At 45.6% G+C, this 23321-nt stretch overlaps 1 protein-coding gene across 2 annotated transcripts in view; it reads left to right on the forward strand.

Moving 5' to 3' along the window:
• RFX4 (regulatory factor X4) overlaps positions 1–12418 on the forward strand; it is a 173806-nt gene extending 161388 nt beyond the window's left edge. For both annotated transcript variants that reach the window (XM_043441490.1, XM_043441491.1), the window contains exons 16-18: positions 630–792; positions 2471–2609; positions 10827–12418. In XM_043441490.1, coding sequence (XP_043297425.1) covers positions 630–792; positions 2471–2609; positions 10827–11099 — 575 coding nt within the window. In that variant the 3' untranslated portion in view covers positions 11100–12418. The remainder of the gene's footprint in view (positions 1–629; positions 793–2470; positions 2610–10826) is intronic.
• Positions 12419–23321: the final 10903 nt, after the last annotated feature.

Consider the following 23321-nt stretch of genomic DNA (forward strand, 5'->3'; position numbering starts at 1 on the left):
CATATTAAAAAGGTCATATATCATGACCAAGTGGGCTTTATCCCAGGGATGCAAGGATTCTCCTTTTTCTTCTTTTAAAATTTTCATTGAAAACCCTTTGGCCACCAGTCTCTGTACTAAGCACTGAGGACCCAGTGGTGGGCAATATAGGCAAGGCTCCTACCCTCATGTAGCTGACAGCCTGGTGGGGAGGGGATCAGACACTAATTCAATCACACTCATGAATGGCTGTAAGGTTACAAATAGTGGTAGGCATAATCATGCTGTATGGGACCTGACTTAATGGGATCTGGGTTTAGGAGACAGCTTCTTCATATTAAAATATGAAGAATGAGTGGGTACTTAGGGAAGACTGAGGGTTTCAGGCAGTGGAAATGGCTGTGCAAAGGCCTTGTGGTGCTGGGAATTGTGGTACTCTGGAAAAATGAAAGAAAGCTATGGTGGCTGGATCAGAGGTACAAAAGCAGGGAATGAGGGATGCTTCTGGTGAGGTCAGCAAGAACCATGACACAGGATGTGTAAAGATTCTGGCTTTCAGCTAGAGAGCAGTGGGAAACCACTAGCATGCTAGGGAAGAACTGGGGGAGTGAGAACTGCTGGTGATGATGCATCTTCGCTTATCTCTGCAGGAGCGATGCAGTCGTACACGTGGTCTCTAACGTACACAGTGACAACAGCGGCAGGGTCCCCAGCTGAAAACTCTCAACAGCTGCCCTGTATGCGGAGCACGCACGTGCCTTCCTCTTCGGTCACACACAGGATACCAGTTTATCCCCACAGAGAGGAGCACGGGTAGGCGGCTTTCCTGGGATGTCGTCTTACTTTTGCTCTGAAAGGGCAGGGTTTACTCAGCAGTGGTTTCCGCAGAGGACAAGAAGGACTTGCCCTTTGTTGTGGTCTGCCCACACCTCGTACGACTATCTCATGCAGTCCCCTCAACAACCAGATGAGGTGGGCAGGTAACCCACTTGACAGATGAAGAAACTAAGTTCACTTCTTCAGGCCACATGGCTGCTAAGGGTGGGGCTGATTGAGATTCTGTCTGCCTCCTTTAGGAAGGAAAATGGAAAAGTCCTTTTCACCAGCTCCCCTGGGTGGCTACTTAAAAGGCATATAACATACAGCTTCATGGTGGGCCCAAGTCTCCATCAGTGGGGTCTTCCCCATCCAAGGCTGGGGGTCCCCGGAGGGCAGGGCTTACTCATGGGGTTCAACTCCAAGTGGGTCCCAAAGGTGATTTGGACCCTGAATAAATAAATCATTTGTTTTGCCCATGTTTTCCCCCAAATCTGTAGTGGTGTTACTGGGATGAATAAGTTACAAATCCCCTTAAAAGGGTAACCTGAATTGTAGCAGCTTTTTGCCATTTTGCATTGTCTTTATGAAAAGACCTTCCTCCTCCAGAGTCTACTGTGCACTGATCTGAGAAACACTGATGATGTTATAAAGGGCCCTCCTTCTCAAGAAGGTGAGACCCGGCTCTGAGGGCACCGTGAGCCTCACAAACCAGGTTCCAACAGACCAGCTGTGGGGGACACAGGAGGGGAGGGAGGAGGACCACTCAGGTCCCTTCCACGCAGTAACTGAGACCTGACTGTGGGCATACTTGGAGTTAATTCCAAAGGCTCAGGAGTCCCTGCAGTCAGTGGGACAGCCATTATTTTCTCAGGGGACCCCTGAGAGTATTTCCCCCACACATGCAAAGTCGGCTTAGCATTGTTTCAGAGAGCTTTCAATTCTGCAGGAATGACAGAATATAGGCACTCACGTGGTCATACACCAGCATCTTTGATGTAAAGATGTTATCAAGAATAGTGGTAACAGTATTCTATGTTTCCAAAACAGTATCCTATGTTTATAAAGTGTCTGCACATATATGACTCTCAGAGAAGCCAGGTGCAGCATTTTTAACAGATGTGAGAAACAAGGATGCAAGTAGCCCAGGGCCCCACAGCTAGGAGCTGGTGGAGCCAGGCTTAGAACTGGAGGCTGACGCCTGGCTGGCCATGGTGTTTTCCCCAGGAGAGAGCACAGAGAAACACACTGCATCCTTCCCCAAGATGGAGAAGCAGAGGCCTGAGCAAAACAAAAACATAAGTCCCGAAGTAATTTCTTTTTTCCCTGTTTGACTTCAGGCTATAATGTGGGGCTTTTTGCCACAACAGGAGACGAGGTCTCCATCACTAATGATGTTTTGCTCAGGGCTGGTTTTCATTCCCTGCACACTCACTGGGCGGTGAGGGAGGTATGCTGAGGCGACAAGGAAGAGCCACCTGGGGATTTGACACTATCACAACAAAACCAGAGTGGAGACGGTAGGAAACAAAAAGAAAAACAAAAATGAGAAACAAAAAGAAAGAGAAAGAAGAAGGAGGAAAAGGAGTAGATGAGGTTGTTTTTTTAAAGGTGTCAAACTGCTCTGTTCTCCCTGCCATTACTCACAATATTCCACGCGCCTCCTGCGTTTTAGATACACGGGCAGCTATAACTATGGGAGCTATGGCAACCAGCATCCTGCCCCGATGCAGAGCCAGTACCCAGCGCTCCCACACGACACGGCCATCTCAGGACCGCTGCACTACCCCCCGTACCACAGGAGCTCCGCGCAGGTGAGTTGGGGGTCCTGCCTTCCTTGCCCAGGCCTTGGTGAGCTTGGCGCCAGGTCTAGTCAACACAGTTAACAAGCACCTTCTGCATACTGTGCGTGCAACCTCTGTGCCTCCAAGGGAAGGCTGGTCTTTTCCTCAGTGCCACTTCGTCCCTCCCGTGGCTGCCTGCAGTGGGTGCTCAGTCAGCGTAACCCCGACTTGCTTTCACGGACGTGGGTACCGACCGTGTGCCTCTAGTTCTGTCCTCCCTGTGACCTCTCTCCTGGGAGCCAGTCAGCAACGAGGTCTGTTACCCTTTCTTCGGGCGGCCACCTTCAGGCTGGATCTTTTGTCTCCTCTCCCATTGCCCCTTCCTGGTGCAGTCAGACCTTCATCAAGGGCTGTCAGGACAGTCATCTCGCATCATCCTAACTGGTCTCTCAGTTTCACGTCTGTTCCTGTTCAGTCCAGCAGCCCAACCACAGACTCTTAGTAGAAGAGTCTTCCTGAAATGGACCCCTAACACATCATTCTCAGGCCTTTGGCTCTTCACTGTCTCACAAGCCACACTGATCCTCTGTGGCCTTGGTGAATGGGGACAGTGGCTGCCACTGTTACACCAGTGTTAGGCACTCTACATGCCTCAGATGCTTTGCTATCTACTGGCCCCAAACACAAGTGGTCACCAATTCCATCCAGTTCTGCATCCTTGGTGTCTCTGGACCCTCACCATCCTTGCCTCAGATCAGGTCTTTATCCAACTTAGATGATGACCAAAGCCTTCCCGTCTGTCTGTCTCTGTGTTGGTAACTTGTCCCATCCTTGGTCCATCCTCAGTACTGCAGCTGTGAGAATCTTTTGGGTAAAACAAAACAAAACAAAAACCTGGCCACAACACTCCTCTTTTGCGTATCGTCGCTTTGAGGGTCAAGTTCAATTCCTTAGCACGTCTCTCAAGACTCAGGACCACCTGGGCTCTGCCTGCATTTCTGGCCTACCAGCCACACCCCACCTTTGCCCCTCCATGCCAGCTCACGTGCAGCTCCCTCGGGTCTCTTCCTCAACTTCTTCTGCTTGTTGCTCAAGACAAGCATCCCATTTGCTGACACTGCCCTTGTCCTTCCTCCAGAACCATGTTAGGTGACATTCCTCTGTACTCAAATGGTGTGTTGGGCCTTCCTCTATTGGTACACTTCTCATCAGTGACTTTCCTGATACCCGCAAGAGATCCCAAAACTTCTTGAAGGCAGAAATTAAGTCTAGGATCCTCGGGTCACTGCACTCATCAAAAAGAAAAGCTAACTGTTACTGAATGCTGTCCTGTGCCAAGCACCTTCCACATCCCCATGGTAACCCTTGCAGCAAGGAAGTGAGGGTAACTTGGTCGAGGACTTAACCCTGGGCAGCGTGACCCCAGCCATACAGGCTCCTAAGCCCTCGCCTCTGTCACCATTCAGAGAGAGCACGTGCTGCTTAATTTAACAGAGGAGTGAACAGGAGGTGGGTCAGCAGAGACAACTGTGGTGTGAGGCAAGCAGGGTGGGAGCCGAGTTAGGTCTGGGAGACATGATGAGAGTTCAGCCTAGGAAAGAGCTTCTGCAGCACTGCTGAGACCAGGAAGTAGAGAGGGGACCGGCAGAGCAGAGAGGCTGCCAAGGAAGCACGTGTAGGAGTCTTAGAACAGAGGTGGCAGGACGTGAACTGAAGTGGAGGCTGCAGTGACATCAGCTGTCAGCACAGACTTGCCTCTGAGGGACGGCACCAAGCAGAGTGTATCCACAATACACGGGCACTTGGGGCAAATAGGTGTCTGTTTTGATTTCTATCTGCAATCCCAGGGGAGCCCTGGGATAATCCCCAGACAAGCCAAGAAGTTGATTCCTCTAAACCATCACCTGGGGCATTATTATAGGTCTCCATCTGCGTCACACAGAGACACCCGCTCCCTAGGTCCTGCTTCTCTTGGGACCAGGGTCTGTGCTCCCCATGGTGATCCCCTAAATGACAAAAAGCTGCCGCCATAGACTGGGTCACACTTTCACAGTATAAGCAACCCATCCATCCATCCATTCATTCATTCCCCCATGACCACTGAGTACCTACTATGTGGCAAGCACTGCCCTAGCCTGTGAGAATATAGGGAGAAGGAGATGGAGGCAAGCCTGCTTTGAGAAAGCTTCCACTCCAGTAGGAGACCCTGGTGAGACCAAGCTGAGATCCCAAGCCACAACTGCTGGCATTATCTTCCCCCTTTCTTCACCCCCTCATCTCTCCTCATGAAACTTCTGGAGCTGGTTTTTCTGGGTATTAAATTTTTAAAGCCTTTTGTCATAAAAAGAAGCCACGGGCTCCTAAGTGCCCATGCAGCCGCCAGTGGTCCAAGACAGGCCGCAGCATCCACTCTGGAAACCACAATGGTCCCCAGCTGGAGCACCATCATCTAATCACTCATCCTAATTGGAGAGCTGAGGACTAAACAAACGCCATGAAGGAGCTGCTGAACCCAGGCTGGGTGTGGGAGGCCACAGGGTCCTGCAGCCCCTTCACCACCATGTTCTGTGACTCTTAGGTCCTTTCACAACCTCTGACCCCCACCACATACTCACATCCTACATTTTAAGGTTAATGCCTCCGTCTCCATTTGTAAAGTGGGGTGGAGAGACGTTTAGTTACACCACATCTCTGCCCAGGTTGATGGACGAGGCCGGGGTTTCTCCCGGGGAAGGTACTATCTAGTACTATCTAAATCCTTGCTTTTATTTTTCATTCACTTTGATGCACTGTTGAGGCACCTGGAAATACATAGGCTCACTCAAATCTCAGAGCAACCTCCCAAAGAAGGCATTTTTCCCACTTTTTAAAGATGAGGAAAACCTGAGAAGGTAATTTGCCCCAGGTCATGCATCCAGTAAGTGACCAAGCAGATTCAAAGGCAAATTCTCCAAATCTCAACCCCAAGCCCGTGGCACTGAACACTACAGGGTGTGTGTTTTGGAGGGCAGGAGGTAAATTCAAGAGGTTACTGCAGCTATTCTCAATAAGTTTCAGGTTCCCAAAGAGAAAAAACACACACGAAGATACTGTATTTCTTTCCTTTCCTGGTACTGTGATTTAAGGTTGAGCACACAGGGGAAAATCTACTGTTGGGCTAATTAGTTTTAGCTTCCCAGAGCAGAGGTCAAGCCATTCCAATCCTGAATACCAAATATCACACTTCATCATGGCAGACTCAGCGGGGAAAAAATTAGTCTGAAGAAAAATCATAATGATAAAATATGGTTAAAGAATGCAATTGGTCATTAACACAAGACACTACTTTCTGCAAATAAATGCCTACCAGGTTAGTCTTAAAGAACTAATACAACATTTTTGTGAAGTCCAGTAATTGCAGACATCCCAGCATTTATGTACTCAAAATAATGTGAAGTCATTTGTTTTTTGAACTATGGTACCATGTGCCCCTGTTTCTACTATTCATTTGTACAAGACATGCTTTCTTCATGGGTACTACAAAGGTAAACCTCCACTCCTGCTTGAATGCTCATCATTTCTCAATTAGCAAGTCCAGATGGATGAGGCTGCGCAGGGAAAGGTTTGAATTATTCCAGAAAAATACCCTTCTTGCTGCTATGCTGCACTTGTCCCAGATCAAAGTAAGTGAACATGGAACAGTATCAGCTGCCCCTTCCCAGGCTCCCCATCCTCATGCCCAACCAGAAAGAAAACAAACATGGAAAACAAGCCTGTCAGCAGCAGCCACGAATGTGAACTGGGCTCTTGAGCTCAAAAGCCATTAGACCAACCATAAGCAAACTGGCTAGAAAGACACTTAGAGTGAACCAGAAACTGTTGCTCGTTTCTCAGCTGTGTGGCCGAGACCCAGCCTCGCCAGCTGGGCACACAGCTCTCACAGCGTCTCCCGTGGGCCACGTCCGGCGGGTCCTTGACCTCAGAGGCACAGTGATTGCTCCACTTTGGGGTAGCATCCTGGGCCAAAGGTGAGTAAAAATAGAAAAATAGATTTTCTCTGGCTGTAGAGCCAGGCTTCTTGAGTTCACATCTCAGCTTGGCCTCTAATTAACTCAGTGCCTCAATCTCCTCATCTGAAAAATGGGGATAATTCTAGTACTTATTTCATAGGGTTGTTGTGAGGGTTGACTGATTTAATAAAAGTTAGGACAGGGGCTGGCTCAGAGTTAACACTATCTGTGCATATTATTATAATTATTCTTTGTAACACCACAGTTACAAAGACCTCAGTATACAATGGTCAGTGAATGAAGGGATGAATGGATCCTTACTCTGGCAGTAAGTTGTGTGTGCCCTCAAGAAGATCATTTATCCCTCTCTTGACCTCAGTTCCCTCATGTGTAAAATGAGAGGTGGGATCAGATGGTCAATCACTTAAGGCTCTTCCTATCATTAGTGGACCACGATCCTATGACTCGAGGAAGAAGAATATTCATAATTGCAATTATGTTTTGAAAACTTACTGTGTGGAAGCTCTGGGGCTTCTCAGGTGGCACTAGTGGTGAAGAACCCACCTGCCAATGCAGGAGACTTGAGATATGGGCTAGATCCCTGGGTTGGGAAGATCCCCTGGAGGAGGGCATGGCAACCCACTCCAGCTTCTTGCCTGGAGAATCCCACGGACAGAGGAGTCTAGCGGGCTACAGTCCATGGAGTTGCAAAGAGTCGGACACGACTGAAGTGACTTAGTATGCTCGGACACACTGTGTGGAAGCCCTAAGTATTTCACATGTACTAACTCAGTTAATCTCAACCCAAAAAGCTCAGCAGATGTGGACCATCTGGCACAGATTTGGGGGAGCTGTGTCCTGGGTGGGGGATGCCTGTTGGCAGGACTTTGGGCAGTGAGAGCCGCCTTTCATGGGAAAACAGGGGGCCACCTTTCACCCGTTCTCCAGTAGAGCCCTGTTTGGTGAAGGTCAGGGATAAAGGGCTCATTCTTCTCTCTCCACGTGCAGGAAAGTCAGCGCTTGGTGTGAAAAGTCACTTCTCAAAATAGTACTTCCTAATATGGTTCCAAAGAGGTTCGGGGTCAGTCTCAGCAGAGGCGGACTCACACCCTGGTCCCTTGAGGGAACCTTTGCCCACTTGTGCACACACACACCCACACATGCCCACAGGCACCCCTCACACACCTCCCACAGGGTGGGGACCGGGGACTCACCTCCATTTTCCCATCAGTAGCAACAGTCCTTGATCTGACCTAGAAAAGGGTAACTTCCAATTAGGGCCTTCAACAAAAAGCACTTTTATCCTGGACAGAGCTCTGGGGGACCCCAGGGTTTGTGCCCAACATCTGGAGGAGCCCCGTGAACCCGGATGTGAAGTGTGAGAGGTGAGGCGGGTGCTTCAGTCCCGCCGGACTGAAGAGCAACTTCACTGGTAGCTTTAACGGCAGGGCCGGGCAGCGGGCACTCCAGCCTCTCAGCTTTCAATGGTCTCTTCACCAAGGGGAAGACGAGGCACTGACTCATTTGCAATTAGCTGACCTAACGGGACAGAATTTTCCAGGCCGGATCCTGTGGTAACAGAATTTTATTGTCACACTGGAGATATTTTGAGCCCGTCTCATTTCCAGGCAATTACTCTTTTGAGCTTGTGACACAACCCCTGGGCACAGCTGCATTGAGGGGCCTTGATTTGGCACAAAAGCCACACTCTCTTGGGTTCTGTGGGGAGGAGGCTGCGAGTCCACGTGGTGATACAGTCCCTGTGCAGGCCAGGCAAGCGAGGCACCTCTCAGGAGCATCAGGCTGAGGCCTGGTTGGAGTTGCCAGACCCTGTGGTCTGCAGGGGGAGGAAGGTACTTAACGGCAGAGGGACAGATTCAAGTTTAATGCGCTGTGTTCCAAGGGAGAGTCTTCCTGTCTGAATTCTCTGGACTTCAGTTGTGTGGTGGCTCCTGCCTTGTTTGGGCCAAACTGACATGGGGGTAAAGTGCTCGCCCAGGCCCGGGCTCCCCCGCCAGCTCATCCACTAGCTCACCATGGGCCCCGCACCTCATCCTGGTTGGATCCTAGCTGTCTCATCAGTGCAACGTGGGGTCGGAGTACATGATCCCTGAGGTTATTTCTAGTGGTAACCACCTAGGGTTCATTCACTGAATAGTTATGTGGCACCTGCTAGGTACCAGGCATCATTCTAGATGTTAGGAACACAGTGGGGAAGACAACACCGTCCCACCAGGAGCTTAGGAACATAAGCCAGTGGGAAGAGATAGCTGACAAGCAGGATGCTAAGATCCTGCCCTGAAAGGTGAGGGTGGGGCACTTAGCTTGGAGAGACAGGATGTCCAGAAAAGTCTCTTTGAGGCAGTGACATTTGAGCTGAGACCTGAAGAATGATGAAAGGGCAAGCAGAGAAGGGGCTTGGGGGGAGGGGTGGGAGAGACGTGCTCCAGGCGGAGGGAGCAGGTGGAACAAAATACTCTGAAATGGGAACCAGCCTGGTATGCCTGAGGGCCAGAGAGGAGGTCTCTGTGCCAGGGAGGGGACATGTATCCGAGGAGTTTACTAGAGAGGCTATTGGGAGGGGGGAGCAAACTTTTGGGAAAAATTAAAGACCATTTTGTAATAATATACTTTAATATTACCTGTTTAATACCTGGGGGCTCATTATCTTGGTCAGGACCCAGTCTTATCATGGTCTCTTTGGGGTTCAGAGGGACTGCCCGCCCCCAAAGCTGCTTTGGGGAGTATGAAAGCCTCCGGAGGCTCCCCATGGTCTCCTTGGCAACAGCCCTGGGTGCCTCCTCTCCCCCGAGCTCCAGATACCTACCACCTCTGCCCTTCTCACTCTTTTCCTACCTGTTCTTCTGACTGTGTAAGGCAAGCTGTCTGTCCTGTGGAGGACCAAGCCCTCACTACCGGACCTTGGAGCCCTCCTTAGGCTTGACCGGTGAATAGCTGGTTCTTTTCGCCTGCTTTGGGCCTAACAGCCTTCCCCCACTGCCCCTCAGGCTCCCACTCAAAAGGCAGAGAACAGTTCACTTGGCCCCCTCGACGACAGGGAGCAGCCATCGCTGTCATAACCCCTTCTCCTGGCTTGTCTAGGCTTCAGTCTGTCTGTCTCCCTCACAGGAGGCAGCCTCCCACCTAATCCCTCGGGGCTCCACTCTCCAACTGTCAGGGAAGACAGATGGGAGAACAGAAGACTTTGCACATTCGCAGGCAGACTCTCTCCCTACTCGCTGCCCTTGCCATCCTGGCTGACTGGCTCCTGTTCATGTTGGCGTGGCCCTTAGCACAGCAAGGAAATCTTTGTGTTGACCAGCCTGCAAACGGAGAGCTCTAGCAAAGGGAGCCCAGAACTCCTCCCCTTCCTCCCCTCTGATCTACTAAAAGCAGCTCGTTTGCATAGCTGTCTTGGAAACTGAAGAGAATGTAAACGAAGCAGCACTTTGGGGCACTCCTCTTATTTCTGATTCTTTCTAGAACTGTTTCCCCTCTTCTGGTAGCTATTCACACCTTTTTTCCTGAACTGCACAAAAGCACCTTCCTCCCCTCCCAGAGGCTTATCTTAACCCCTTCCACATTCATACCAAGGCCAATAACTCACCATCCTATCTTCTAGGACTTCAGTGAATATGAACCCCAAAGAGATGTTCTCTAAATGATAGGCACTAATGATAACCTTCGACGCTGTTGACTTGCTTCCTCTTCAAAAACCTGCTTTTACGCTGCAGTTCATAATTGGATTCAATTGCAAAATGCTATTTTTAATGAGGTCGTTGTGTTTTTCTTGGCAGTATTGTTCTCTTGGGTTGATGGAGTGGGACCTATCACAGCTCCATAAATGATAAAATGATACAGCTCAAACCCATCCATCCATCCATCCATGTCTATTTGGACATTCTGTGATTCAGGTACACATGCACTCACTCTCTTTCTCTCTCTCTCCTGTATTCCCAGTGGGGTTATTCCTTCTTTGGGGTTTGACTTCCCCAAACATTGCAGATGAAGAGCACAAAGTCTGTATGATTGGTTGAATGAATATCAGCCCAGCTCTGGCTATGAAATGTTTTGCCCTTCTCCTGCTGGATGCTTCCTAGACCAAGAGTCAGTCTTGCAGAATCTCATTGATGACTTCCCACCAACTTTCATTAACAGAGTCTTAAGAATTTAACGTAAACTGTGAACATGACTGATACTGTGTATGTGCAACTTCAAGCTAATTTTAACTTTGTGGAATTTCTTTCCCCTCAACAAGTACCCTTTTAATAGCCCCAGTTCCCGGATGGAACCTTGTCTGATGAGCAGTACTCCCAGACTGCATCCTACCCCAGTCACCCCCCGATGGCCAGAGGTGCCCACAGCCAACACGTGCTACACAAGCCCGTCCGTGCATTCCACGAGGTATGGAAACTCTAGTGACATGTACACACCCCTGACCACGCGCAGGAATTCTGAGTACGAGCACATGCAACACTTTCCTGGCTTTGCTTACATCAACGGAGAGGCCTCCACAGGATGGGCTAAGTGACTGCTTTCATAGGAATTCATATTTAATATTAATAATAATTAATAATAATAATAATAAACCCATCACCCACCCACCCCCAGAAGACTTTATCTCTCTACATCGTAACTCCTGGACTATTCCTAGGCATCCACTTTCCTAATGAACATGAGGCTGGGTTTCAGTGCGGGATGAATAAACTTTAGTTCTGAAACGGGGCTCACTAAGAGTCAGCGAGATTGGGCTCCCGTAGCCAAGCCAGACTTGACTATTTGTACAGAGCACTATCTCGGGCAGGCCGACCCGTGACATTTCCCTCTGTTCCATGACTTCACAACCACTCCTAGTAAACCACTTAGTTTCCTGTTGACAAAAACTCTTTAGTCTTGAAGGATGGATACTAGAGACAGAATCTTGGCACTCTTGGATGGGCACATAATTGACCAAGAGCACTCACCTTTGCATCCGGCTGTCATCTTACTGTACAACGCACAGCCTTCAGAAGTGTCTTAAACATCCCAACTTGCTGGTGGTGTCAGCACTGCTTCCTGGAACACCAGGGCTAAATGGAGGTGTCCAGAAACCCTAGAGTCCCTGTTACACTCACGCTGTCACCGTCCCTGCCTGGTCTTGGAACGTAAGCACTGTTGAGAGGGAAGGAAGAGGCCTGTTCCGTACGCCTTAAGTAGACTGAGGTTTGTAGGGGACCGGTTCTTCTACATACAAGTATTTGTCTTAAGTTTGCACAATGGCTAGTGTCAGCAAAAGGCAGAAGAGGGTTTTCTAAAGTTCTGTCAGAATGCGGACTTATGGCATTGAGTATCACACTCAGCTCTGCTGTATTAACTTTGTGAACCTGAACGGACCAAACTTGTAACTTACCAAGCACCAAGTGTGAAGACCACTTTCACGGTTCCTTCATAAGACTATAATAATTTCCGACACTTTGATAGAAAAAATTCAAAGCTGTGCCTTTGAGCCTATACTATACTGTGTATGTGTGGAAATAAAAAAAAAATGTATTGTACTTTTGGAAAATTTTTTCATAGGCATTTTTCTGTCAGATTTGTAGCAATTTGTGAGGTTTGTTAGAGATTAACATAGGTTTTCTTTCTGTATTATAAAAAACACCAAGAAATTATGGTGGACCTATTACCCTATGGGTAAGAAATAAATGGAAATATGACATCGGATGTTTTAGCAATTGTTCTGTAAATAAAATCTTTGATCACACCACTTAGTGTGATAATCATGTCTACAGCTAAAATGGAAATAGTTTTATCTGTACAGTTGTGCAAGATATGAATGGTTTCACACTCAAATAAAAAGTATTGGAATGACCTTTCTTTTTGTTCATTTAGCATTTGATATGACCTCTGTGTGTGTGTGCGCATATGTGTTTTTTGTGTGTGTGTAATATGTATGACATTCTAAATACCTAGGGTGTAAGAAGGCAAAACAAAAATAAATGGTCTTCTATGGTTGTGCTTATCCAGTTCCTTGTGATCTTGTCATTATTAAAATGTGGATAGGCCACACACACAGTCCTTAAAAAATGACTTAGCACCTACAACCTGATTGTAAGAGCCAGTCCTACATACAAGGATTGACCTGAAGTTTTCATGATGGCTAGTGTCAGCAAAGGGCAGAGCCTTTCAGCTCTTACAGAGGATATTATTCTTCAATGCCAGCATCATTAGGAGGTCCCCTGACACTCAGTTCATTATGCTTTAATGATCACTAGGCGTAAAGATATTTTGAGCACAGTGGTTTAAATGCTAATAAACATTTGAAACAGGACAGTAATATTATTAAATAGTTAATAAATATCAACAGATTTTTTTCCCCCAGAACTGCATTTTGATTCTAGGACTGGAAAATGAGGCAAAATGATTAAATGTTTTGCCCAAATATTAAAGAATCTAGGATCTATGAGAAATTCAGAGCCATAGATTTCCAGAAATGGCAGTACTGACTATTTTAACTAAAAGGCATGAGAATTTGACAACTCGATTTGCATTTTAAAAGGTTTATTTTTAAAACCAGGCTCTTACTTGCTATTACATAACATACATACACCTGAAAATGCTTTGGGGATTATAATTGTACATTTTATATAGTATCCCCTTTAAAAAAATTAGCTGTGTTGTTCTAACAAAAGAAAGCAGATGTTGGATTTCACTCTCTGATGGTAATTAGTTTGATCTTTCAGCCAAGGTCCACTAGTTGGCTTTATCTGAGGAAAATAAGGGAGAGGAAGGATGAAATTTCATATTTAGTCAGTGAAAATAAGCCTGAGAATAACCAGACCTATTGCTCTCTTTACAATCCAAAGCTCATGCTCCAGAAATGAATGGGTGTAGTAAGTCTGACTTTTGACCTACTAAGCACAAAAAATTAAGCAGTTGCCAAATTCTCTGGCCAGGTAGCAGCAGTACATAATACTGAAATAAACGACACCCATGTACACAATAACCACAAGCTCTTTAAACGCACAGATATTTTAGGCAAAAATAGTCACAACCAACAAGGGCCTGAATCCTAGAAAATACAGTGATTGCTCCAAGAACTTTGCAGAGGAAAGAATGTGTTCACAACACAGCCAAGAACCGAGAGTCATCAGCACCGCAGGAAGAAGGCAGCTTCAGGTGAGGCAAGTGGCCCCTGAGCATTTCTCTCCAGACCACAAGGTACCCATCTCTTGGGAGATGAACGGACTGCCTGTGTTCCCAATTGTTCTAACGCTTCCACTTCAGAACATAGAGGGATGTGAGTAAGAAAAGATGATAACTGCTGTGAGTTCATGACTCAGCTGCACCTTCTCTCCCTCTTGACAGTTCCTAGCCAGTCACCAAGATGGGAATGGGCAAGGTCGGCTGCTGGGAGTGGGGCCAGCCACTTGTCAGAGGAAGAACAGAGGAGTCTTGGCAATAAAGCGACCCTCTCCTCTTCAGGACACTCTCTGAAAAGGTCCCTGCCAGCTTGAAACTAGCTGAAGTCATGAACGGCAGCCAGGATGGCTCACCCACGTCGCAGGCCTGTGGAGTCCAGGCATCCATCCTGCTGAGCCCTTGTCAGGCCTCTAGCATAGCCCAGGTCTGGGAAGAAAGAGGAACTGTGGCCCCTCGGAGACCACAGCCTGGTTACAGACCAATCAAAAATGTGCATCATCAAATAAACCCAACCTCACTGGAGAGAGGGCCTGAAATCATAGAAAGGTGACCTTGGAGGAGTCACCTCCCCACTCTGGGGCTTGAGCAGGCCTGCTCTATGACTATGACATCCTGAATTACAGTCTGTGTGCTGATGGACCAGGGCGGGCAGATCTGGGTGAGGAGGGTGGACAGCTTAGGGAAAAACAAAGAACAGACTGGCAGCTGGGCAGTGATTCAGGGAGGCAGCCACGAGAGAGAAGGCGATGGCTCCACCAGCTGGTGCTAAAGAAATGGCCTGAGGTTCACGTCCACGAGCTAAGCCCATATCCCTGCAGCACCATCATCAAGCAACACCCCTTCCTCATATCTGACCCCACTCTCTCTTTCACGACTCCACTGAGGCAGTAGTCTCCTGCTATCTCCCCCACCCTGCAGATCTGTCCTATTTGCTTTAACGTGATATCAATCAAAATGAAGCAAATCTGGAGAAGTAAAGATTAAAAACGAACAGGCTATTTGTCCTAGCTTTTCATACCTCTTAAAGGCAGAATGGAAAGATTGAAAAAAATTAAATCCTAGGAAAGGGCTAAACACTCCCTTTATCACATGGGAAAGAGTGTGGGGGTGGGGCAGCTGTAGAACTCCTGAAACTCAGAGTTCAGACTTGGTCAAGGGCCTGAAGTATGCAAATCATCATTATCATAAGCTTAAAGGAAAAATAGATGGATGTCCTCATTGGCTTCGAAGTGAGGTAGAACCGAGATTAAATCTTGGTTCCACCAGAGATGATGTAGAAGGGACATTCCTACTCTAAGTAGGATTAGACGTCATCTGTTCTGAGTTCTAGCTGCCCATTAGCATTACTCTATCAACTTTGTAAAAACAGGGATGTGTAGGCTTCACCCACAGTCAATAACTGACATGGAATGTGTTGGGGAAATCTTTTAAGCTCTCCAGATGATTCTAATATGCAGCCCAGGTTAAGAAACATGACCTTTGCCACCTTGAAGTTCTAAGATCCAGGGACTGCTCTCCCCTGAACAGATACCTCGAGTTTCCTTTTCATAAGGTTCCGGTCTGTGAGAGTGGCAGACACCAATCATCCACACTGTTTATAGTCTCCCCAGCTGACAAACCTCTCCCTGACAGCACTGTTTTGTTTGCCCTTCAGCCCAGCCCACCTCCCTACCACTCTGCCGCCTGCCCTCCTAACCTGGACCTTCTCTGCTTCGGTTCCTTGGCAGCCTCCCAAGCTAAGCCAGCCCTTGTGGTTTCCTCTTCTTCCAAGGAGGTCAGAACCTTTTGTGCTTCATCAGCCTCCTCCCTGAAGCTCTTCCTCCATCCCTCCTCCTGCATCTCGACTCCCCCCGCCCCGCCAGCCCTCTCACCCCCATATTTTGCTGCTACTGGTGTAGGTGGGACGGAAGATGTAGGCTCAAGAGTTGAGAAAAGAGCTGTTGCTAGGAAAGAAGTGTGGGTGAAGAGAGAGGGTGGGCGGGAGAAATAGGGCTCCCCAGTTTTATTCCTCCCTTTGTCATCATAAATGCCTCCAGAGCTAAAACCAGTTGTTTTAAGAACTATTATGAAAAATAATAAGGTCTGACCATGACAGCAGGGGTGAGACAATCAGCTTCAGAACAGATGCAGTGCTGATCCTTGATATTTATAACAGTCTCCTGATAGATGGGAAAGCCACTGAGAGAAGTTTCTAAAAGTGAATTCTCCAAGAACTACCAAACGGTGCCCTGACCAGAGACAGTATCCAAAACATCCTGGACTGTGCTACACCTTTTGCAAACAAGAACCTGCCAAATGTCTTCTTAAGGAGTGAAATGTAATTACAACAGAAGGCCAAGTTTTAAATGAGGAGACACACTTCCTTCTTCTCACACTGAGCAACGCATGGTCCATTCCTGAACCAGCTCTAGAGGTTCCTGTTCCTGGGGGGTCTGCAACATGCCAGCCCCACCAGAAGCATCTTTCCCACTTCTTATAACCTCCTTGAGATGTCAGTGGTGTAGTCATTTCTGTTTACAGGTGGAGAGACAGAGGCTATGACCGGTTTAGTGTCCTGCCAGAGTCAGGATGTACAAACTGCACTGTTCCACTCCAAAATGTTTTTTCTGCTACAGCACCCTGCCTTCTTCCTCCTCCCCACTTTTGTTTCCATGCCATCCTGCCCCCATTCCTCTCTCCTAAGTGGCTTTGCAGTTTATAAATCAACCTTGACCGTGGTAAGAGAACCTGCTGGGGTTGAAGAGTTTCAGAAGTTCTGGGAAATTTCTGTGTGTTCAATGAAGGCAGCTTCTAAGCTGCACCAGCTCTTTCTCCCACACCCAAGGTGGCATCCACTCACTGTAAGTTCACAGCAGACACTAGCTTCCCTCCATTGCTTCCCAGGGTATATACAAACCAATACATTATCAAGAATCAAGACTTGGTCATTCTACAGAGAAAGAGGAACAAAAGAAAATCAATAATAATGTAAAAAAAAAAAAGCAGGGCACAGGAGGATTTTTATTACTAGGTCAAAAAAAAAAGCTCTGCAGGGGAGATGCAATGAGCCAAGCATTCTCTAGAATGAAGTCATTGGAGGGGGTGGAGGAGGGGTGCTGGCTACCTCTTGCTGGTCAGGTCACTACCCTTTGACAGCAGTGGCCTCTGACCTCAACAACCCTACAATTCTGTTTGGACTGACCCTGAAACCCATGAAAGTCAGATGTAGGCAGTGCCCCAAAGTTGAGATAAAGCTGACTAATATGGGAAAAGCTCCCGGTATGTGCCCCCAGCTGAAAGGAGCTGGCAGTTCTTTGGCGGGAGATGCAATTTATTCTGTCCTCCTCCTTTCAGGGAAATGCTAATCCTTCATAGGCAACTGGAGGGGAAGACTAAAAAGTGGTGATGATGAATGACAATAATCCTTTGTCCACTGCCACCTCCTCCTAGGGCTGAACCTTAAGAGTTTAATCAAATGTTGGTAAGTAAATTAATGCTTTACTGCATTAAGAGTTAAAAAGGAAGTGGCGGGAAGAAGGGTTGTGAGAAGGTATTTCCTCTGATACGTGACTCTCAAAAGCTTAATTACAAAGACAGTGGTATAGAGTGTGTGTGTGTGCACATGTATGTGTAGTGTTTTAGCCTCCTTATTTACATACACATACATACGACAGTCACTATCCCCAAACTCTTTTGTCAAAGCATATCAGTGTTAAAGACATTAACTTCAAGGTTTAAAGATCAAAGCGGTATGTTAAAATTACTTTTCTGTTGTTAAAAACATCAAGCATTTGTTGACAAAAACTCAAGCATTTGTGCACCAATAGTAATAACATGACCTTTATTCTCACATCTTCCAGCATCACTGTGAGGGAGGTTGCATTTTTCATTCCAGTTCAGCTAACATCTGAGTGGCTACTCCATGCCAGGACTGCTGTGCTGGTCACTCGGACAGCCGTCTCTTTTAACCCTTATGACATCCTGCAAAGTAGGTGTTATCATGTTCGTCACAGTTGAGAAAATCAGTGCTCAAAGAAGCCAAGTAGAATCTTTTGGCTTTCAAGTTTTTCTCTGAGATACAAAAAACTGGTTGCCAGAATGGTTTTAAGGAATTTGACAAATGATGGGCTACTGAGACTCATGCAGTGAATTGGGACTAAACACCAGGTTTTCCAATTCCCAGTCCAGCTCTTTCACCACATTACAGCACTGCCACCCAAAGTGATGGGTTTTCCCAAGAGGTGTTTGGATGGGAGTCCAAGCCAGAGAGATGTAAATAGGTCTGACCCACATTCCAGCTCTTGGATAAATAAAAACTCCTAAAGGGCAGAGCCCATTTCGTGTGCTTAATTGGAGAGCCCCACTGTGGACAGTCAATCAGTATTAAACAACTACAGGTACATTTGCCAAGGACTAACAGCATGGGCTCAATTTTAGCAATTAAAATACTGCAGAGGAATATTACAGAGGAATCTCATACAGGTACTGAAAGGCTGGATCAAGTAATCATAAATTTCTAAGAGTTTAAAAAAGAAACCTCTGAAGTCACCTAATTAAACTCTAATTTTATAAATAAGATCCAGAGAAATTAAAATAACACACACAAGGGTTTGACACCAGTCAGCAACAGACCTTTTCCTGTCTCCCAGTTCTATTTATGTCATATGGTATTGTGAGGTAGTTTTCAGGAATGGAACATGTTGTAAGCTGAAACTGGACTGGCTGGTTATATAGAGTCATAAGTGATAATGACGTCTCCCGGATTTAATTATTCCTTATCCCACTCGACCAACTGACCTCTAAATCTCCCTTGCTGACTTTCAAATTCAGCTAAGTCGGTTTTCATTTCTGAATAAGTGTTTCATTAGTTCTGGCCTCTTGAACTTCTCTCTCGGCATTTTCTCCATCTGCTAGCCCTCTAAGCTCTCTGTAGTATTCTCTATATAGTTCTCCAAGAAGGCTTCTCTGATTACTCTTCTTCCCATAATGTTTATCTTGCTTTGATTTGCATAATATTTACATTCAATTTGTTCCTTCCTAACAGTAGAAAAGATCTCCCAACTGCCTGGATGCTTCTTATATTCCCAAAGAACAGGATCAATTGACTCTACTTGTTTTTATTTTTTATGGTACCTAAGACAATGCTTTTCATACTGTTCATGGGGTTCTCAAGGCAAGAATACTGAAGTGGTTTGCCATTCCCTTCTCCAGTGGACCACATTTTGTCAGATCTCTCCACCATGACCCATCTGTCCTACCCAGCATGGCTCATAGTTTCATTGAGTTAGACAAAGCTGTGGTCCATGTGATGAGTTTGGTTAGTTTCCTGTGATTGTGGTTTTTCACAACAAACTGTGGAAAATTCTTAAACAGATAGGAATACCAGCTCACCTGACCTGCCTCCTGGGAAATCTGTATGCAGCTCAAGAAGCAACAGTTAGAAGTGGACATGGAACAACACACTGGTTCCAAATCAGGAAAGGAGTACGTCAAGGCCACATACTGTCACTCTGCTTATTTATTTATAAATAAGCATTTAACTTATATGCAGAGTACATTATGCGAAATGCCGGGCTGGATGAAGCACAAGCTGGAATCAAGATTGCTGGGAGAAATAGCAATAACCTCAGATATGCAGATGACACCACCCTTATGACAGAAAGCGAAGAAGACTAAAGAGTCTCTTGATGAAAGTGGAAGAGGAGAGTGAAAAAGCTGGTTTAAAACTCAACATTCAGAAAACTAAGATCATGGCATCTGGTCCCATCACTTCATGGCAAGTAGATGGGGAAACAGTAGAAACAGTGACAGACTTTATTTTCTTGGGTTCCAAAATTACTGCAGATGGTGATTGCAGCCATGAAATTAAAAGATGCTTGCTCCTTGGAAGAAAAGCTATGACCAACCTAGACAGAATATTAAAAAGCAGAGACACTACTTTGTCAACAAAGGTCTGTCTAGTCAAAGCTATGGTTTTTCCAGTAGTCATGTATGGATGAGAGCACTGGACTATAAAGAAGGCTGAGTGTCAAAGAATTGATGCTTTTGAGCTGTGGTGTTGGAGAAGACTCTTTAGAGTCCCTTGGACTGCAAGGAGATCCAACCAGTCCATCCTAAAGGAAATCAGTCCTAAATAGTCATTGGAAGGACTGATGCTGAAGCTGAAACTCCAATACTTTGGCCACCTGATGTGAAGAACTGAGTCACTGATGCTGGGAAAGATTGAACACGGGAGGAGAAGGGGACAACAGAGGATGAGATGATTGGATAGCATCACTGACTCATTGGACATGAGTTTGAGTAAGCTCTGGGAGTTGGTGGTGGACAGGAAAGCCTGGCGTGTTACAGTCCATGGGACTGCAAAGAGTCAGACACGACTGAATGACTGAACCGACTGAAGACAATGCTATGTTCCAGGGAGCCCCAAATTATTTGTTAAAGGTACAAACCATGTCAAATAACTTTGCTACAGAAAAGAAACTTAATTCTTAACAGAAAATGAATTTAAGGTAACTTTTAACCTCCTAGATTATTCTGATTTCTCAAAGACTAATTAATGAGTCACATGCTTAAAAGTTTGTTAGTCTACTAAAAAATTATATTCGTTTAGTGGTTGATAGTCTATCAGAATATTGGTCCAGTGATTCTCAACCCTGGCTGATCACCTGAATCAACCAGGAAGCTTTTAAAACTACCAGTACCCAGGCCTCATCACAGATCAACTAAATCAGAATCCTTGCAGGTATGCCCAAGCCATGATTTGCATACATCACATTGTAATTTGATTTGCACATATTTATATGTAAAACCTCACTCTCATTAGTAAATTGGTCTAAAGAATGAGCATGTTCAAATATGCTTTTGTTGTCCTTAGATCATAGAATGTTAGAACTGAGAGAGAACAAGACTATCTGGATCAGTTCCTTTATTTTACAGTTGAGGACACCAGATGATGTTGAGAGAGTAGCCTCCCGTGGTGGCGTGGTGGTTGTTGAGTGACACTTTGCATCTTGGATTACTGAAATTCTCTGAAGCCCAATTCTGGAGCTGTAGTGAGTAGGCCAAGCTGTTTAGTTTTTAAATTTCTTCTAAAGAAAATGTATAAAAAATATTACATGTGAAAGACTTGGATTCTAAAAGCTGTTACCGCCAGATACTTCTATAAGACCTTTAATTTGGCACATTCCGACCAGTCCATTGTTAGGGCAGAGGAAATGCCAGCACAGGATATATCAAAGTCCAAAATAAATGACTAGTATCTATTTGCAGGGTTTTTCATTGGCCCTGACCCATGCGGTCGTAACATTTTATGCTATCAGAGCCCAGAGCATTTCTAGCCCTTAACTATACCACTTATGAGCACTTATTGCTCATGAGCAAGCTAATCCATACACTGAACTTCCCTTTTCTTTATAAAAAGGAAGATAGGGCCTATCCTACTGACCTTGCGTTTTCTAGCTATTACAAGGATTAAGTCAGATGATCTACGTGGAGATATTTTGAGAACAGTACAGCACTATCCAAACATAAATACAGAATTATATTATTATATCTTAGAGCAGTGACTTGTGAATAAATATTTGTTGCTTTGATTACCCAGACTCTAAATCCCAACTCCTTGGCACCAAGCCAGCCAAGAATCAACAGGAACTGGAGTTACTGCTGAACTAGAAACTCTAGTCACTGAAAGTATCACATAACTAAATATTCAGGGAGGTAAAGTGATGTAGTGATCCAGAATTTAGCTCTAGTCTAGGCTCTAGTCCCAGAGTCTGCTTTTAACTATTGACTTTGGACAAGTCACTTAATTTTTCTGGGACCAGAGTCTCGTCAGTGGTCAAAGGATGACTTGAATTAGAGTCAAAGATCCTTTTGATTTATAAAATCAGAATATTAGTGCTTAATTAAAATTACTAAAGTGCAATTTCCCAAGCCATTAATTCATGTGGTTTCACATTTTTAAAATCTCTTTTTAGAAGTAGAGGGTTGAAGCCTAAAAACATAAGCCTATTTCTGGTAAACAGACATTTCAAACACATGTGTATAAGACCCTCTTTAAAATAAATGTCTCTACTCAGATACTTTATGCTAGCTAGTATCCTGTTCAGGAGCTGTTGCTCCAAAAATAAATATACAGTTACCCAAAAACCATGTAGTACAGTACTGGACAGACAGTAGGCAACCAAATATTATATGTTACAGTTCTTGGTTTGAGTCTCAGTAGGTGTTATTTAACCAATCCGAGCCTGATTTCCTATATGTAAATGGGAATACCTTGCTCAATGATCCACTGAGATGGTGTACAATAGAATGCTTTGTAAACAATTAAAGATAACTGCAAGAAATTACTATTAAATGAGGAATATAGCTTACTAAACCATGGCCTAAGAAGGTGCTTTTTAAAAAGATAGACCAAAATCTTTCTGACATTATGGACACAGCACTTACCCCAATATCTGGCTCAACAAATACGCTCAATAAAGGTTTGCTGCATGAAATGTACGATCCACCAAAAGACCAAAAGCTCCATGAGCTCAGATTCCATACTTCTTATTTCTAAGTTCTCAGATCCTAGCACAACATCTGACACATATAAGAAACTCAATAATTATTAGATGAATAAATTTTTGCCCCTTCTAATTCTTCAGCACAGCTCAAGAGGGAGAGGTAAGCAGGGCTGGCATGCAAGATGATTCTGGTAAAGGAAGCTTGGAATGGAAAACCGAAAGTTACTTAGAGAATTCATCCACACTCTAGAAAATAGTTTGGGAGAATAGAAAGAGCATAGACAGGATCCTAGTTCAAATTCAGTTTTCAAATTCTGCCATATCAGTAAATTAACTCTTCAAGACTCAGATTCCTCATCTTAAGAATAGAACCTCCCTTACAAGCTTAGGGCTTCCCCAGGGGCTCAGCAGTAAAGAATCTGCCTGCAATGCAAGAGGGGCAGGAGATGTGCGTTTGATCCCTGGGTGGGGTAGGTCCCCTGGAGAAGGGCATGGCACCTCATTCCAGTTATCATTTCCTGGAATATCCCATGGACAGAGAAGCCTGGTGGGTTACAGCTCATAGGGTCACCAAGAGTCGGATATGACTGAAGCAACTGAGCATAAGGTTAACGACTAAAGTGGAAGCTCCATAATAGTAGGAACTTCATTTGGGGTCCACTGTAGACGCACTGAACTGTACTCTACTGTATTGAACAGTGTCTGGCACAGCATAGATTCTCTAGTATTTGTTGACTTGGTTTGTGAGAAACTGAGATAACATAGGTAAAGTATGTGACAGAATGCATGTAGCGAACACTTAGCAAATGTGAGATTCCATCATCACCATCATCATTACCATTACTAGGATAACCAGATAATGACATTTACTAGCGGTCGTAGAGGACCTGCCTTTGAGGAAAGACGTAGATACAAATATCGAATTCCCTACTTACTGGCTATGTGACTTTGGACAAATTACTTAACCTATTCGGACTCCTATGGTTCCACAAAAATCTCAGTGCCGTGAGAAGTCACCTAACAGTGACTCTTGAGTCCCTAACACGCGATACATGGGGGCTATTATTATTATTATGAAGGCAAAAAAC

Source organism: Cervus canadensis, chromosome 21, assembly GCF_019320065.1.
Source record: "Cervus canadensis isolate Bull #8, Minnesota chromosome 21, ASM1932006v1, whole genome shotgun sequence".
Taxonomy (NCBI): domain Eukaryota; kingdom Metazoa; phylum Chordata; class Mammalia; order Artiodactyla; family Cervidae; genus Cervus; species Cervus canadensis.